This window comes from Buceros rhinoceros, unplaced genomic scaffold (assembly GCF_000710305.1).
Source record: "Buceros rhinoceros silvestris isolate BGI_N320 unplaced genomic scaffold, ASM71030v1 scaffold6732, whole genome shotgun sequence".
NCBI classification, from domain to species: Eukaryota; Metazoa; Chordata; class Aves; order Bucerotiformes; family Bucerotidae; genus Buceros; species Buceros rhinoceros.
In genome coordinates, this window is record NW_010398227.1 from 14977 (window position 1) to 34143 (window position 19167).

A 19167-nucleotide genomic window follows, 5' to 3' on the forward strand; every position below is an offset into this window, starting at 1 on the left:
GCAGGAATGAAAGTTTCTTTAAAAAATATATAATCCAGATTGTAGCATTCAATTTATTCGTTCTGGTTTGATTTCTCACTGCGGTAACGCTGTGATGTAAGATATTCACATCAGTATTTTGTTTCACATATATTTATGCTTTTTATTTTGCTACCTCCATTATTTTTAGTGTGGAACTATAGATTAACCTTCCTGATATAAAAGGAATTTTTTAAACATATATTGACAATGTCATACAGTGTTCATATTGTCATTGATCCACAGCAACCCGAAATGACTCAGTCTGAACAATATGACATTTATTTAAATAAAGTGAATTCCTGAAAGATGTTGGAAATAAATGCAATAATAATATCTCATGTTGCACTAATGCAATATTGTAGATTGCCTCCTGTCAAATCAAGTGATTTAAACACAAGTACATTTTCAGCCATCTGCTCTGCAGAGTCAATGCAGCTCTTTCCAATCCAGATTTATTTTTTTTATTTCTGTTTCCTAAAAGGCTGGAAAAGCCCCAGATGCTACAAGAATTAACATTACAACAAACTACTTGATAATACCAGTCAGACTTTTTTTTTCCTTTTCTTTTTTTTCTTTTCTTTTTTTTTCCTTTTCCTTTTCCTTTTCCTTTTCCTTTTCCTTTTCCTTTTCCTTTTCCTTTTCCTTTTCCTTTTCCTTTTCCTTTTCCTTTTCCACTTGCATGAGCTGATGTCCCTGTTTGGCAAAGAATTCCCAATATTTTGCTGAAGTAGAGCTTTATCTTTCATTTCCTTTTCCTTTTCCTTTTCCTTCTTTTTACAAAGTATAAAATCCACTTGCATGAGCTGATGTCCCTGTTTGGCAAAGAATTCCCAATATTTTGCTGAAGTAGAGCTTTATCTTTCACTTTAAAAGAAATCTTTTAACCACAAATGCTTCAAGCAATACTTTCTACGGCTATTGGAATGTCATCTCTGGCATACAAATGAAAACAACTCAACATTTATTCTGGTCATGTTTAAAACCTGTTCATTAGGCTGGAAAACACTTTAAAAATATGCTGCTTTTCTCATTCAGCACCAAGTCAAAATACGGAGCGTCTCTAGTTCAACAGCCTTTGGCTAAATACTTTTAGTACTCTTGGCTAGGCATTTAGAGAAGGCACCCAGAAAAAAAAAACACAACAACCTATTGATGAATTTGAAAATATCAAAATGTCACGCCACTGTTTTTGTGTTCAAGACTTTATCACATGTCTGCAAAGGGTACCCTGAATTTCTGACATATCCTATGTGTTTGTATACAGCAGTGAAGGTAACATAGTTCATTCCTCTGTGGTTTTGGCAGTATTTTTTTCTTTTTTTTTTTTCATTTCATGTAACATTTACAACTGGCTCCATGGATTCTACAAAACTAGATAATACAGTAACCTTGACAGAAAGCAAAGAGAAAAAAATGTTCTTGCAATAAATATCCACAAAAAGAAATGGCAAACATTGAGTCAGAGTCACTAAACTGTGAGTTAAGAAAGCTCAGCAGCTGAAAGCACAGCCTGGCAGGGAATAAGCAGTCAGTTGTTCAACCATCCATTTGCTCAGCACTTCCCCTCTTCTAACTACATTTCCTCAGTGTCATTACCCTGAATGCAAACATTCTTACTTGTGTGCTGAAGGATCCTTGAATTCTATTAAGTTTCTATCTTTTGATTACTGATAAGGACTAACTTGACCTTCAGAGATTCTTTAGGACTTTTGTAAGAAATACAGTCATCATGTGTGTGGCACCCTATAGGAGGCAGGGTGATGGCAGAGGGCCTCAGCACACTGGCTGCTTCTTCATGGTTCCTCCTCCCAAAAGGTTACATCTAATATTTTGACCTGATGTGTTCTAGTCAGGAACGCGTATGTCAGGCTGCAAATATGAGCTGTCTTTTCCCTGAAATGTTCATGAGAAACATAAATAAGTGGTCAGTGGTGCTCATGTTTGCTCTACATGTACAGCTTTTATGTAGAAATTAGAGATCCTTGATATGTTTGGGGGTTTTTTGTTGTTTTTTTTTTCTTCCCCCAGTAATACTTCAGAGACATGAACCAAGGGCATTACATACTTTGATTAAAGCTGTTGATTGGCTTACAGGTTTTTTTCTTGTCTGCTATGATACCATGCATATAGACCATGTAATTTAGAAAACATTTTTAAGTTCACAAATCACTCCATATCTATTAATTATAAAAAGTTGAGAAATGCCCCAGTTTTTAATCAAGGAGTAGCCATGATGACTATTATTTACACAGATACATATTGATGCTTTATATTACTTATCTTTTGCATTCTCTGCTGCAGAATTTCTTTCATGAAAGGCTAAAACACTTGATTACAAAGCAGAAGAGTTTAAGATGATTTACAACATTTCTTTTGAAATGAGCAATATGAAACTTCGTAATATTTAACAGTAAATGAGTGCAATTCTACAAGCCGCTCAATGCTCAGCGGTTTTCAGAAACATTTATGGTCACTAACTACAAAGAAAAGTTCTGTCCCAAAATTAATTGCTCAAATTTCATGTTGACATATTTAATGTGAAATGGTCAGATGCAGCAAAATATTTCAGCATTTTTTTTAACTTTCCTTATATTTGTATTCCTGTTACCTTCACCAAGTAAAGTGAAGCCCTTGCACAGATATTTGCAAAAATTAGTCTTACAACTTAGAAAAAGGCAAGAAACAAGAAAGAGGGAACTAGCTAATGATGAGATGGAACCATATCACCTGTAAGAGAGATGTGTATAAATAGAGATGCTGTAACACCAGACACATATTTTTCACATATTTGGCCAGCATGCCTCTGTAACTGGGGTAGCTGGAAATAGCATCAGCACATGATATGTGCAACACAAACAGTCTTCTCAGAAAAGTGATCTTCTCAGAAAACTGATGCAACCAGCTTGTGACTTATGCAGTAAATGTCATGTAGCCTATCAACATGATCATTAGACAATTCAGTGGCAAATATAAGGTACATGGAAGAATCCCTTAATTAAAAGCCTCCTGCAGAAGAAAAAACAATGAATATTTAAAGCTTAGTATTTTACCGCAATTAACTCCTCAGGACTTCACAGGCTTGCAAGAATCTAAATTTACAACAGCTTTTTAGACCTAAAAAGTGTAGAGAAGATTTCACTTACACAGTGAAATATTACTGCTGACGCGCAACAAACCTCTGCCATTAAAGATCACTTCTAATGAAAAACCAAACAAGGAGTTATGCATTTTTCCTCTCCAGAAATACAGAAAGATAATACTACTAATACATAAATATTAGTAAATATAATTGTCTATAGCAGTAGTCAAAATGAAGGTATTAATAATAAACTTCATTAAATTTATATCCTTCTCAGGGATTCACCAGGAATTTCAGGAAGCATAATTCTAGGTACAGAAATGCACCAATGAAAATACTGAGTGGTTTTCTTCCAGAGGTCTCCTCTTTGAAGCGTTACCCGTTCATCTCAGCGGCTGCTGCTTCTTTCTCTGTGGACAGCTGCAAGTGGAAGACTTAGTCCAATTTGCTAATGTTTGTGTTTGAGCACTTGCATTGAAAGAAGCATCACATTTTCTGAAAAGATTAAAATAAATCCAATCTAATATATCTGCTTTCAGGGAACAAAGGAAAATTAATATCAACCAGAAACTAGAGGTGCGTTTATAGCTATCCAGTATTTCTACTAGTTTTTCTATCTCAAAAACAATCTTACTAGAATACTGCTATGCCCAGACATTGGGACTACATATTCACACATTCACACACACAAAAACCCCCAAAAACTCCCACCACTTTTCCTCATCTGATTGTTTATGAGTTGTTTTTTCCTGAGATAATAGAAAGTACTCATTCCATTTAAGAGTATGTTTTACCTGGAAACTTCTGAACTCACTCTTTGAAGTTCAGAGAACTTGAAAACTTGTAACTGAAGAGGACTTCGTGTTTAGTACTGTGTGTCTTGCCAAAGCAGATTGAAATTTTAAGCCATAAAACTTGTCTTTACAGCTTGCTAACTCTGTGAGCCAGATTGCCAAACAGTTTCTGTACATTCTGCTGTTACAAAGCAAGGATGTTTTTCTGTATTGTTACAGATCATAAAACTGAGGTTACAGTACACTATTGTTACAACTACAATTACAGCAACTTGAAAATCAGACATGTTGTTGTTAATCTCAGGGCTAATTGTCAGGAATTGAAAAAAATCACAAAACAAACAGTGCTTGCAAATACTTAATTTTTCATAGACATTCTTCTAACCATGGTATTAATTGGATACAAATATTTCCCCCTTTTCTTTCTTTCTTTTTTAGGAATGACTGTCTTTTCTACAAATCTGTGCGTGCACATGTGAACACAATATTCATAAATGTTCATACTCATCTATTTATTATTCCCTATTATCATTTATGATTTTTATACACCTTAAAAACCTCTGAATACTCTTCCTGGAAGCAGAACAACACTTTGGAAGCCTAGAAGACATCACAGAGAGCAAAAATACATAGCAAATACTTTCAGGAGACCTTGCACAGGCTACTTAGTTCTTACGAACATAGGGTATATTCTCTACAACTCAAATCATTATGGTTTTTCAGATAATGTATTAACTGTGAAAAATTCAGCCAACTTCAGTCTTAACTTCAGTTAGGATTAATATTGTCATTTGGATTTATCTGTCTTCTACAAACTGCCCATCATATTAATGTTCATACAATGTCCCATTTTTGCCCTGCACATCATCCTACCATTTATCGATTGTCTTCCAGAATAATACTGCAACTAACCCAACTTGGAAATGCTTCCTCATATATTGTTACAGGCAATAATATGTAATTTCTGAGAAAACACAAGATACGTGCTTCTGCCTAGTTGCTCCTTTATCTTATTGCTTTCCAGTCTCAATTTAGCACTGTATAATTAAACTTCAAATTGGAAATACTCAATCTACTACCTATGATGTTTCTGTGGGATGCTTACTGTGAATTATGGACCATGAGTAGATCATTCTCATCTACATATTCAGAATATATATAACAAGAAGTATATATCTGGATGTATTTATAACTTGGAAGTGTCCTGAGAAGTCATCATATTTAGGTCAGAGTCAGTAACACTGTAAGATTATTTCCAAACGTATTTGATATTTAACACATACGTATCATTAAGTTTAAAATGTGCTTGAAAATTTTTTCTAAAGCATTATTTTATCATTATTTGCATTATAATTGTACTTCTAATAATATCTAACAAAATTCATATGCTAACTTCCAGTGGTAACAATTAGAAGCTTAAGAGTGGGAATTTCCCAAATTCTTTCACAGCTCATAAATTAGATCATATGTGAAGAACTGCATAAGGTGTGCATGTGTGTGTATATATATATGTGAATAATAATTAGTTCACAATATACTGGGGGAACAGGAAGAGGGAGGGAAAGGGGAAGAGGGAGCAAAATGGAAAGGGAAAAGGAGAGAGGAAAAGGAAGGGAATTTATTTATGTTTCAAAGGTATCATACAAAACGGGAACTGAGCATTCTCATTAAGTCTTGACACCTAAGGTATTTAGAGTGTAAGTAGATTCAATGGTAGTATAGTAATGGGATCATACCAGCCAAAGAATTTGCATTTCTTCTAGTATTTTGAAAAAGGGGAGCCTGAGAAACTGGGGTGAGGGGGAGGGAGGGAGCCACAACTACATTAAATTGTAAATTAAAAGTGAGAATCTTTGGCAAGGGTTCGTTAGTGAATTTTGGGGAAGCCGGAGAACGTGGGGTGGGGGGGGGGGGGGGAGCCACAACTACATTAAATTGTAAATTAAAAGTGAGAATCTTTGGCAAGGGTTCGTTAGTGAATTTTTTTTTCTTTTCAGACAAGTGAAAAATTATCATGTTTGTTATAATAACAGGTCCAGAATTCTGAAAGTGTCCCACAGGTTCAGATCAGAACATTTCCCAATTTACTTAAACTTCAGACAATCCACATTTAACTGCTTTTTAAAAATAATATTCAGGAAAATACTTACTGATTAATCAGTAACTTAAGAATGAGTTCTAATCTTTTCTCTTCTCATACTTTTTCCTTGCTTCTCCCCAGCCTTTTACAGCAAAATACACATGCCTGAGAATAACACTCTATCCAGTAGAGTTGAAAGACAAATCAGATACATTTTTCAAAATCTACACATCATCTGAGTGGATGTCAGTATCTTTGCATATTCTCATACCCACTTTTTTGTCATTGAAGTCGAATTTGTCATCAAATTGACACTTCCAGATTTCTGTCTACAGTGGAGAGAGCTTTAACTGATGGGTCTTTCAAATTTTTACATTTCCTATGTATTGTCATACACCATTTCTTTTCCGGACTGGATCAATAAATACACTTTCTATGGACTGTAACCAACCAAAACATGATGACTTCCTTTAAAGAGGGGGCAAGTATGCCTTCCCCATGAAAACAATATTTCATAAAATATGACCAAGTAAGGAGTAAAAGAGTAATGAAAAACTAGTCAAGGAATCCAGGGACTTAAGCAGTGGAAAAGGAATACACTACTCCCGAGGGAGTCAGGCAAAGGTCTTTATGGCATTTGTGTTTTGTCTGGACTTGACAGGAAACAAGTATCACGTTGTCTACACAGTCCTTTCCCCTTGTGGCAGCAGAGGATACGTCTCCATAGAGGTGGTCTTCTGAAAATGGGGGAACGGAGGGGTGGAGGAAGTCTGGAATAGGTCTACTTATACAAACAGGGAATATTTGAGCTTTTCTGCAAAAAGCAATACGAAATGGCTTGGTGACCTAGTGCTGTTATTATACTTGCAGATAATATTTGTGTGGCTTTTGAACCAGGCATATTTTCTTAGCTGGTGTGAAGACATAAACCAATCCACCTCTGGCAGAAACCTTATTCTCCACCGAGTAACGTCAAGGAGCTTACTTCTAATGATTGTGATGCATCATAACTTCAAAATAAATTAGATCCCATTAAAATACAGGCTTCTCATGATTTGTATTACAGATACCGCCTAAACATCATGTATTCCTGGAGCCACCTTTCACCTAAGGAGTTATGCTGATATTCTTCAGCTAGAATATCTTAAAATAACCTAACGACATATACCTCCTTCTGCAAGGATTTCACATGTGTGCCTGTGAGGAGAATATTACTTAGGTTTACTAATGAAAGAATTATTTTTATATCACAGAAGGAACTATGTTTCTTTAGTAAGTTTTAATACATCTTACTGAAAAACAATTGGTTAGAAAGTTGACTGATCTAGGCAATATGTATATCTGAACACTTGTCGGTCAAATTTTTTATAACATCAGGAGAAATGATCCAGCAGAAATTCTAAGACACAAATTTGTTCTTGTCTTAATCCCATACGCCACTTCAGCCCTGTTTCTCTGAGCATAGGGTCAAGTGCTTTGCACTCAGGTTACTGTTTACATTTGAGTAAGTAAATATGAAGAGCTTCTAAATCACAATGGCAATGGTTTATATAACCATGTACACTATTTGCACAGGTATAAACTACGGTGCTGTGTGAAAGACAAGAGAATCACTCCCACATGTACTATCTTTGTTACATGCTCTTTAATTTTTAAGGAATAACACATAAAATTAGAACTAGCACTGCAGTAAACACTCTCGTGCTTTATAACATCGGTTTTATTCCCAAGCTGAAATGAAAATTACGATTCTCAGGTTTAAAACTCTTCAAATAAGTCATTCGGATATATCTCAAAAGCCTTCTGTCATACAAATAAGCAAATTAGAAATGTAACTATCTGGCATTCCCATGATCTGATTCTTCCTCTTAGCTTTGCAGAATAATTGCAAATATCTTCTTTCAGGTCCTTCAGTACTATATCATATTTCATTACCAAATTGTCATTAAAAAAATACTGCAGCTCTACAGTTTGTTAATTTAGTATAAGTCAAATTGCTGCACTGTGTTGCTCATTATTGTATACGCAGTCACATAACACAGGCTGGACCTTGCTCTGAGATGAACTGTCCCATCACACTCTGGGAGGTGTAGCTGTCCAGCCCACAGGAGAGAGGGGTTTGTGGTTTGGGTTTTTTTGTCATACTTTTTAAAATTTTTTTAGACTTCCTGTAACTTTCTATGACAACATAAATTTGTTAATCAAAAATTATTCAGGCCATCAGCATCTTACGACCACCCCTAATGCTGATAACATCCTCTTCTCATATGAGAATCATACAATTTCAGGTCACTACCTGAAAGTATTTTGTTTCATAGTTTGTTGCTTTAATGAACAATCAGAACAGTGCCTGGTTCTCCACTCCTCAGTGCACTTTGCAGCACTGGAACTCTATGGAATACAACACGGTAAAACTGAAGTTATGAGACTCATACTTAAGGTCAAATTGTACTGTGTCTTTACATTTTTATTTATGAAGCACAGATAAGCTTACTGAAAAATAAGTCAAAAGTTTAATCAAATGATTACTTTAATAAAGGGACTACCATGGGTTTTTCTCAAATAGTGTTTATTCTCGAAGCTAAACTTTTATTATTTAATTGCATTTTATTTTGGGAAAAAGACAGGAATCGTTTATGGATAATGTCTTTTTATGCTTGATATAAATAAAAATGAGATTTTAATGAGTACCTCTCGAAGCATTTAAGTTGAAGGTACACTGTCACAAGATCTTGATGGTACAAACCCCTATGTATAAACATATTTGCATAAAGATATAACATGTTTATATGTTGACCTGAAGCAGGTGAATTTTTTTTAAACTTTTAACTCTATGAGATCAGTAGAGTATTCAAAATTAAGCACATGCTGCAGGATTACCCCCATGGTTCTCGTACTTAATGATGGAATCCCAGGCAGTTATTTTACATGTCTTCGTGTAAAAAAATTAATCATAAGCTTAAAACTTTTTATTATTGTAATATTAGTGAATAGAATATTGTTTTAGTTATTGATACAGGTGTATATGAAACAAAGCTGCTCATTTATCCTTGTACAGTCCTTACCAGGGCTGGCCTAAACCCCAGTCAAGCTGAATCAACAGAAAATTGGCTATACTCAAGGCTAGATCATTGATTAACTTAGAATAGATGAATTTTAAAGTTATCCATTTGAAGTAGACATAGAATGTAACAGAACAATTCAAGTTTTCCTAGAATTTTAAAAAGTGATTTTCATCCCGTGACCTGAGCAACCGAGGACCGAGACAACTGGAAGGAACTTGAAAGAAAGAAATGAAATGAAGAATATGAGATTTGCTGAGACAAAGGAATTGAATAGACTTTTTGATCAATGAAGAACGAAGAACTGAGAATCTATGGAAAAACACCAAGGACTTTACCTAGTTACATAATGTTAGAAAAGAAAACTGCGCTCTGCACACTTTGCCACTCACTGAGGTGATGGCCCAATTCTGAGTCGCTGAATAAGGCAAACCTAGAGTTACCCACAGATTGATAAAATTCTTTAACAGTTTGATAAGAGCATAACTTCATCAGTGAAAATTGTCTTTCATCATCATGCGTCTCAATGGATCTGTTGTAAATTTTCCTACTTTTAATTATTTTTTCAAGTGTCAGTAGTCAAACTCTGACTCTAGAACTCTTTTACAGCATTTTGCTGGGCAGATGTCTAGGTAAACCAATTAAGTAACTAAGTAGCTAACTAAAAAACCCTCTTATTTCACCATAAGTAATAAAATGCTGCTTCTCACCAGTTTTAAAACCTGTTATGTTTCTGAATTAAATATTTCATGGTAACAGTTATATAGTCTTGATTTCTTATGGTTTGAATGGTTCCTGCAAAGGTAGCCTGGAAGTAGAATATCCTCCTGCACTTTGTTTATTGACTTGCTGCTCTGGAAATTACAACTATTTTGATCAGGCAAATAACAACAGATTCAGCTACTTACTGACACACACTCAAAGCTTAGCAATTTCACCGCAAGGAGGGATAAATTCTGCCATTTGGGTACATGCCGATAATTTAAACAATTTCGAACAGAACTACTCTCGAAGGTTCTCTGAGTGAAATTAGACTTCCAAGGGCACAAGATTACCCCGCCTTCTAAAGAAGGCCAAACAGGACCTGCTGTCACCTCTTGTGATAGTCCTACCCTGAAAGCCATTGCAGAGTCCTCGGGAAGTCCTGACATTGTTTTACTCTATGACGTAGAAAATAATGAGAAGATAAAAGCTAGGACACATCTGCAAATCTGGAAGCAGCACGTGCAGGACAGAGAAGCTCGTTCTTGTAAAAGAAGAAAAAATTTCGGTCAAGTAAGTTCTGTTCCTGGAAATGTAAAGGAGTCCTCCATAGGCGAGCACTATGAGTTAAGTTCGTAGCGTGACAAAATTGGTACCGCCAGCACATCTGATAGGGAAGTGTTTGGGGATCTTGTTACAAAGAGGCTGAAGTGTATTCAACTTTCAAATCATTCAGAGAACAAAAGAAAATATAACAGATCCATAGATTTCTATTAGCTAATAACCAGCTACAAAAGAATGCAAGCTTGGTCAATTATTAGACATACCAGCCATTTTCCCAGCTGTGTTTTTTATTTAGCTAGTGATGGAAGAAAGGGAATTATGGCTATGAGGAAAGTCATTACAAGATTAGAGAAGATTTACAAGTTAATAGGTAATCTTAAAATTACCAGGTATTTTTAATAGCATCAAAACTAGTACAACTGAGTCAGCATCACTGAAACGTGGGAGAATTACAACCTGTGCAAAATACAAGAAGAGTAAAGAAGAAAATCAAACCTTAACCAGAACAAGCTCAAAATCACTCATCATGGGTGCATAGCTCTAACAAGGAACATTCGCAGATTTCAAGGTCTCTAGGGAGTGAAATATAAAATAATAGTATAGGGCAACAATCTGTTAGGGTGGCTTCACCTCAGAGTTGTGCAAATTGGACATGTCAACTTTTCCTCTAGATTCCTTTAACACTCAAAAGACAGAAAAGTCTTTCCAAAACATGATTCATTTAATGTGTTTCAGACATTTAGTAAGGGATGAATCAAAACCCGCTGGTTTTCTTGACTGACAACAGAAGATGTCTAGACAACTTGATCAGCCATAGGTGCCTAGGCTGGGGAAAAACTAAACACATGAATCCTGTCCATATAATCTCTAGTTACTATTGTTAAAAAGCTGTAGGGGCAGCACTACTTTCTTCAAGGGCTTCTGAAAGTCAAAGCACTTAATGGTAAGTGTTTCAAAGCAGTATACATAGAAAACCAAACAGGGCACGTGTTCCCATCATCAGTGGGAAAGTTTTGCAAGAAGTGTTTGAACTAGATGAGGAAATCAACGTCTTATTCACAATACAGTCTCCTATGTTAATCACGTTCTTTTATTTGGTTGCCTAATCATGGTACATATTCACCAGAACAAAAGTCAGGTAAAACTGCAGTGACAATGCTTAACTGTTTCTTGACAATTAATAAAAAAAAAAATCAACAACCTTTCAAAATTTGTTTTGTTTGTATGCATCAACGAATGTATATTACCTACTAAAGCTGTAGCTGCTTGTGCCTTGACATATGTAATCTCAACAGAATATCACTGTTAGATGAAAAGGTTATGACTGATCAGAACTCTTTGTTATATTTATCTACGTGTCACATGATCACTGCAAAAACCAGTTAATCAGCTAAAAGTGTTTAAAGTGACCATAAAAGACAATTTAAAACCACCTAATTCTTTGATTTCTGTAGTTTCCCTGGCATAAACCTGTCACCAAGTCTCTGCTCCACTTACCTCTGTTAATGACTACATATCTACATATCTTTATGCACCACAGTAAGTCTCAGCTGTTGCCGTCTGATACTGGCTTAGTTATCTTCTAACATACCGGTACAACTCTGTTTCCCTTGAATATACCCTTCAAAATAAACAAATGAATAGTTCTTAGACATTCCAAAACAATGGACCAGTAAAATTCTATAATAAGTTCTTTGTAAAGTGCTGGGTATATTATTTCATTTGAAGTGCTGGTGTGACTACAATGGTATACACAGACTTTTCCTTCCCCACAGTACTTCTCTAGTATCTGCTTAAATATCTCATGATTCCCAGTTGTGCTAAACCATTGTTTCACTACCTTTGAATTACCCGACACACATCACAAATACAACCATTGTATGATCCAGTGATATGAAAAACTATATGGGAACTAATCCAATGTTATTAGTACACACAAAGTAAGCATTCTTTTGTCAAAGTTTTACAAGCTCAATGAGCATATCAAAGGCCTAAGTTTGTCCCTTGATACCTTTCCTAAACAAATCCAAAGTTTGAGCTCCTTAGAAAATGTATTTTATGGTGCATGTTATTTATTATTGTTTGACTTTGACCCATTACTTGAAACTAAGGGGGAGAGAAAAAAGAATCTTCTTTGCAGATAAAAAAGCTGTCAATATTGATCACTTTGCTTTTAGAAATCCCTGGCTATAAAACCAAATTAAGATCAAGACAAATACAAAGCCTTAAAGAGGAAAAGACTGCTTTAACTAACACTCATTATGTACGCCACGTTGCCTACTTGTATGCAAATGAGAACTGTTTTAGAAAAGGGCTTGTGTTAATTAAATTTAAGTTACCACAAATATTTATATGGTATGCATCGAAACGCTACTAACAACCTATGGTTTGGATACTGAAAGACCTTGGTAGAAGCACAGTGGGAATTCTTTGTTGCATAATGTCTTTCTGACAATTATTCAAAAGTAACACAGGCATAAAATAAAAGACAAAGAACCCCTTATTTCTTTCAGTGGCAGCTGAGACTTCGAGACTGGTTTTCTGAGCACGGCTCAGTAGATCCCAGTAAAAACTGTATTAAATCAAAACTTCACAAAATTGGATCCCCAAAGACAGTGAATATTTAACAATTAGATCTTATCTTTTCAGCTAAACATAACAAGCCTCAGAGTAAAAAGCAAGCTTGCTTCTGCAGATAGGATGACAAATCTGTTTGAAAAAAAAATGTGTAAAACCATTTAAATCATATCAGCTTTTTTCCGCCTTTCTTCCCATGACCATTTTACAGAGCGTTTTCTCAACATCAGGGAAGCCCTATGTTTAAAACAGCTATTGCTACCACAGAACACTGCCCTGCAAGGTACCACTTTACTAAAATGTAAAGCCTTCCAAGAAATGTTAAGCAGTGGCTGAATTACCTTTCAGACACTTTATCAGGCTTCCTTAGCATTCAGGTCTTCTTTTTTAAAAACTTAACTACTGTAAATTTATAATATTTTTGTTACTCTTGATACCTCTTTTTTGTACTTATCTCCATTTGCTAGTAAGATTCAAAATGCTCTCTTCTTGTGTCACCTCGTTATGACTTCTTTTTCTTTATCTACGAGTCTCAAATTAATTTGACATAGATGTTTTACATATATTTTAGGCTAACCATGAAGTATTCCCTTATGTCCATGAGGCATTCACAAAATTGGTAAGTTCTGCTTTCAAGGACACTCTAATTCAGTTTATTAAAACTCAACACTTTGCATATTCTGATGGAGAAAAACGTGCGTCCCTGACATCAAAGGATATTGGTCAATTTAAGACCTCAATCTCTATATCCATGGCCACTGAATTCCTTGTGCCAATATATGCAAAACCAAAATAAGAAAATATTACCAGGGAGGAAGAAAAGTGTAGGAGTCCAGGTCCTGTCCAAAAGTAAAAATCCATAACCATCTGTTGTTTGTGTTACATGGATTTCGCAACTGTCATCTCCACTGTGCACGCCATTTCATCTTCACAGCAATATCACCAAAACACCCACTGAGATAAAATCACAAATATTTTGAACATACCATATGATATGTTATTTTCCAAATTAATATTTGACAAAGTCAAAATAAGAACTTGTCTATATGTTACTTTTCTGTTGTTAAAAAATCCTTTAAGTGTTTGCTACTGTTTGGAAATACTTAGCTTAAAAATTGAATAACTTTAGAAATACAGAAGCTATTAAATTCTGCATTTTTTTTTTAAATTATAAGCGTGTTTTGAAAAATGGTAATGGTCACTACTTACACTTATATAGCATCTTTCTTCAAAATGAGTCCAAAGGTGCTTTTTAAATTATTTACTTGGAAATACCATCTAGAATTCAAATGGACCTTTCTTTTTTGAACTTCAGACCCCCATTTCACAGCTGGGCACAGCTTGAGAGATTTATCAGTTCTCAAACAAGTATCTGAAACTCAACGTTACACCCAAAAAGTTGTTTTGGAAAAAGAAAAATAAAACAAAACAAAACCCCCAAAAACCCACACAGAGACAAAACCACCAAACTGAAATTGTCCTTGGAAAAATGACAGAAAAAGAGTTAAAGTGGGTAAACCAACTGCTTTTTCCCTAAGGAAATCTAAAGCTCAAGGTCAGCTGTGTCTGAAATCACCAGACCTGTCACACGGCTTTCAGAGCTGCCACTTAGGCTCCTATCAAACCTACACCAAAAGCAATGAAAACATTTTCACTGGAAACAGATCGAGCTCTGATAAGAAGCTCTCTAATCACCTTTGGCTGTTAACACTGCGCAAAGCGAGAGGTGACATTTTGCAAAAGAGAAGAATGAGACAACTTAAGGTCAAATGTATTTGATCTTTTTCTTGAATTCCTTAATGCTGGTGTGTGTTAGAGCATAAATATGGCTCTATGTGAATATACATACAGTTTATGTATTTAAGAATACATACATGCACACACATTTTATAGACATATGTGTTCAAACACATAGAGAAACACAGGTTTTCCTGTCAGGATAACTCAACTAATTCCATTTTATCCCAGCTTCTGTCCTCCAGTTACAAAAGTTTGGTGGTCTCAGTCAGAGTCCCTTGGGTGTAGGAGTCCATCACAAAAGCATCACCCTTAATTTAATACAATTGACAGTCTCTGTTCAAGAGAGGCAGAAGAAGGAGTTGCCATGGAGACTAAACTATTGCTCTTCTCCAGAGGATGCTTTTTTCAAGCATGAGCTGAACAGTAGAGGCTGTGCAATACCTGTAACCTTGATCAAATCACAGGATCTTGCTTTTTGGAATGGCTTTTTACTATACTCTAACAAACACCCAGAAGATTGGGGGGGCAGGAAGTGAGTGCTTAGGAAAGCAAACAAACCAGAAAAAAACCCCAAACCAGCAAAAAAACCCAGTATGAAAGTGTGTATTATGCCAGATTGAGAGGGGGGAAAAGAGTTTCATATTGATTTATCAGATTTGTCACCTCTGCTTAGTGCCTTCCTAATGGGGTGAATGCCGTGCTTGACCTATTTGCTGGAATTAACCAGGACTGCAGGAGACCATATGGATTGCCAGATGGTCTGCTATAATTTAATGTCATTTATTCTAAGTATGAAGTAAGTGATAAACATAATTAACATTCTTTTAGCTCTTTACTGGATGCCTTTTATTAGTTTCTTTTTTTTTTTCCTCAGGCATTGAAAGGTAAGTTAATACCTTGTTACTGAAACACAGATGCCAGCTAATTACTGCAAGAGGCTGCAGCCTCCAAAACAGAGTGTCTGCACAGACTCTAACTTACTCACTGACCCCACTGTGATGATTAATAGTTGAATGCTAAGCATTAATGAGGATGACAGATCTTAGATGGTTTCAGGTTACCTTAATTAGTAGTATGATGAACAGCGTGTTCATCGCAGACAGACGTATCACACTTCCATAGTAAACAATCCACCCTGTACTCATGGTCTGAACGTGTATTTCACACTACAGCACATCAAATGCTAAGGAATCAAACCACCTTCAGACAGTAAAAACAATGGAGTGATTTCCTTCAGGAATGTTTTTCCGGATTGCTATTTCATACTCTGCCAGTGATTGTCTAAATGGCCTATTTTTTAGGAAGTGGTTCTAGAGAAGCCATGGCTTCAAAGAGTGTTTATATGAGACAGGGTCGTCATTCACAGCACCACAAGACTGTAACAAGATATCCAAACAACTCTGCTTACTGTTGTGCTGATAATCTTCATAGCCACTGGGGTAGGGGTTAGCAGAATGAATAGTAAACCATTTTGTAATTTTTAATGTCAGTGTACAGGTGAAGTTAGTATGCTGGTACTCAGAATAGTAAATGAAGTGTTAAAGCAAAGGCAGAAGTGCTGAATGCCTCGTATTTTACAAGAAAAGTTGTGCATAGTTAATCTCGCAGATGAAAGTGACCACAGCTAAACATCCTGTGATTTCCACTGTACTGTTAAAACTTGGGTGAAATTCAGGATGACAGTAACAGCATAAATTAAACATTAGTCAAAGATTAAAACAAAAGAACAGCACCTGCATTATAATACAAATCTGCCCTTAGAAAAATTAGTTCTGTTTAGAAAACACGTTGAAAAGGCATCTGGGTCAAAAGTCACAGCATAGGGAAAGCAGAAACAAACTCCAGCTTTTCAACACCTGCGCTGTTTCCCTGTTCCAGATGGCTCCAGTACTTGTTTAGGGGCCTCCACAGTTACACATGTACAGTCTGCAGTGCAAGTGCTGATGCATCCTTAAGAAGCAACAGGACCTGAATGTGACAGGACATACCTGCTCTTTTACTCCACTCTTGATTGCATTAGTTCAAGTTACTTCTTCACCTGGTGAATTTTGGTGAATCACTTGGTTATTATTGCTGGTCCTTAAAATCCTTTATGATTCTCTACTAGTATATGAATAATTTATGATTCTCTACTAGTATATGAATAAAAATGGGAACAAAATATCTGAACAGCAAGCTTTTGTTGATACTGACACCACTTGTCAAGGTGTCTTTAGAAGGTCTCTGTTTCTGCCAGCATTTGAAAAAACGATTCAGTTTTCCATTCCATCACCTGAAAAATATTTACCTGAGGTGTTTATGCTGGTTATTATGCTGGCTGCAGGTTCTCTTTACTCAGTCAGAGGAGGAAAAAGAGGTACTTAGAGAGAGCAACTCAGGTGCCCTGATTTCTTCTCTGTAAGCACCTACCTCTCTTCCCTGACTGCTAAAGGAGCCAGGGTCATTCAGATGTCAAAACTTAAGTAGGTTGAAACCACTGATTACCATACTAAGAACAAGACTTCAGGCTTCTTTCAACAGGTTGTTTACTGGACCTGATAATACCATACTTCACTATTACATTGATATCACTTCTGAAAAATATTGGAGTGATGCTCTTCAGTGACTAAAGCTATTAAATCTCAGTGTGCTATTGGCACAGATTCTATGTATATACATTTATACATATGTATACATTTATACATAAACACACACATAGATATAAAAATGTGCACATTTAATTGCTCCATCACTGCAAACAGTCTGAGATGTTCCAAGAGGTTCACAGAATCATAGAATGCTCTGAGTTGGAAGGGACCTTCAAAGGTCATCTAGTCCAATCTCCCTACAGTGAGCCAGGACATCTTCAACTAGGTCAGATTGCTCAGAGCCCTGTCCAGCCTGACCTTGAATGTTTCCAGGGTTGGAACATCATCCACCTCTGTGGGCAACCTGTTCCAGTGTTTCACCACTCTCATCGTAAAAAATTTCTTCCTTATATCTTGTCTAAATCACTGCTCTTCTAGTTTTAAAACATTACCCCTTGTTCTGGCAGCTGACCCTGCTAAAAATTTTGTTGCCATCTTTCTTTTAGTCCCCCTTTCAGCACTGAAAGGCCACCATAAGGTTTCCCTCTCTCTCAATAAGGTTACCTTGTAACATCCAAAGAAAGGGCAATGCCTGGAACAACCTCTTATTCAGACCTCTGGACTGCCTGAAAAAGTGTTTTGGCTAAGTAATAACTAGCTCCCATCAACACTTAAAAAAAAAAAAAAGTATTCTGAAAGAATGAAGAAATCAAGCAGAATTTAACCATTAGTCTTTGAGGTTGATAGACACAAAACCTACCGAAGCAGGTTTGACACTTAGTACTTAAACATGGCTTTATATTTAAAATTCTTTTTCATCTGTCTTGTTCTTTACTTGCTTGCTCTCAAGAAAAAAGATATCAGAGAATTTACGTTCACTGATCATTTCAGTCCCAGTAAGACTGTAATGTAATGCAAGACTGTCTGTATTTTAGCTGTCATACAGATGGCATGTATGAAACATGGATCTTGGCCTAAATGGAAGGTAGGATTTTATTTTAGGAAAAATAAGCACGAGATATAAAACGGCTGTCTACAGAGGAAAACCTCTGCAGAAAAGCCTTCATTGCTGTAATGTACCGTCACTGACACAATAATTTTCTGTATTTAAGCTCCATCATCTGATCCACTGGGAGATCTCACCATGGCAGTGGAAACTGAGCAAATGTAACCTCAGTCTCAGGACAAGTTACTTGGGAATCGCTTTGCTGGAAAATGTGATGTTCAGAAACCTTGAATTTGGGGCAAAATTGCAAAATAGAAATAGGTGAAGGAACAAACAAAAAGGCCTAAGGGGAAAACAAAAAGGAAGATAATATAAAATGTTTTAATGTTTTAATGTGGATACCAGTACTCTCTGAACAAGCATGATACAAGGAGAAGTATGTATTTTGGTAAATTCTTTAGAAAATAATGATAAAATCGAGTAGCAATTAACTTTAAATGTTTTAAGACCATAGAGAAAAAACTAAACCAAACCAAACCAACTATGACGTTTGCAAGTTTCACAAATGTCTTACCTCCTGCATACATGACAGCCAACATTATTGATGATATCCAAGCTATCTCGCTATATGTCGTGTGGAAGATTTCTTGTATTTCTTTGAAGAATACCGTGATGGCCTTGGGAAATGCATAGGAAAATCCAATGGAAATGAATGCCCCAAAGACTACAACCCATCCCCAGCCTCCATCTGGAGGTGGGTACTCTGGCGCTGCTGTTGCTGGTGGCATTCTAGGTCTCTGTCTCTTCTCCAACTAGGCTGAAAAAGAAGGGAAGAAACAATGTTTCAATAAGTTTTCCTTTTTTCTTTATCAAACTGCAGCATTCAATCATTTAATGCAAGGATTATAAAGAATCCTCAGAGCAGAGTCCAGTTTCCAGCTTTCATGGAGACCATGGAACATGAGTATCTGTTTTCAGGAGCAAAATCTGCTCTGCAAAATAAAAAAAAAAAAAAACAAACCAAAAAAATGGGGA

The 19167-nt window shown here is 36.0% G+C and overlaps 1 protein-coding gene across 1 annotated transcript in view; it reads right to left on the bottom strand.

Annotated features, from left to right (window-relative positions):
• Positions 1-18920, bottom strand: part of LOC104488915 (monocarboxylate transporter 2-like) — a 28990-nt gene extending 10070 nt beyond the window's left edge. The window contains exon 1 of the mRNA XM_010131010.1: positions 18707-18920. Within this exon, the coding sequence (XP_010129312.1) occupies positions 18707-18920 (214 nt within the window). The remainder of the gene's footprint in view (positions 1-18706) is intronic.
• Between the last annotated feature and the right edge of the window lie 247 nt (positions 18921-19167).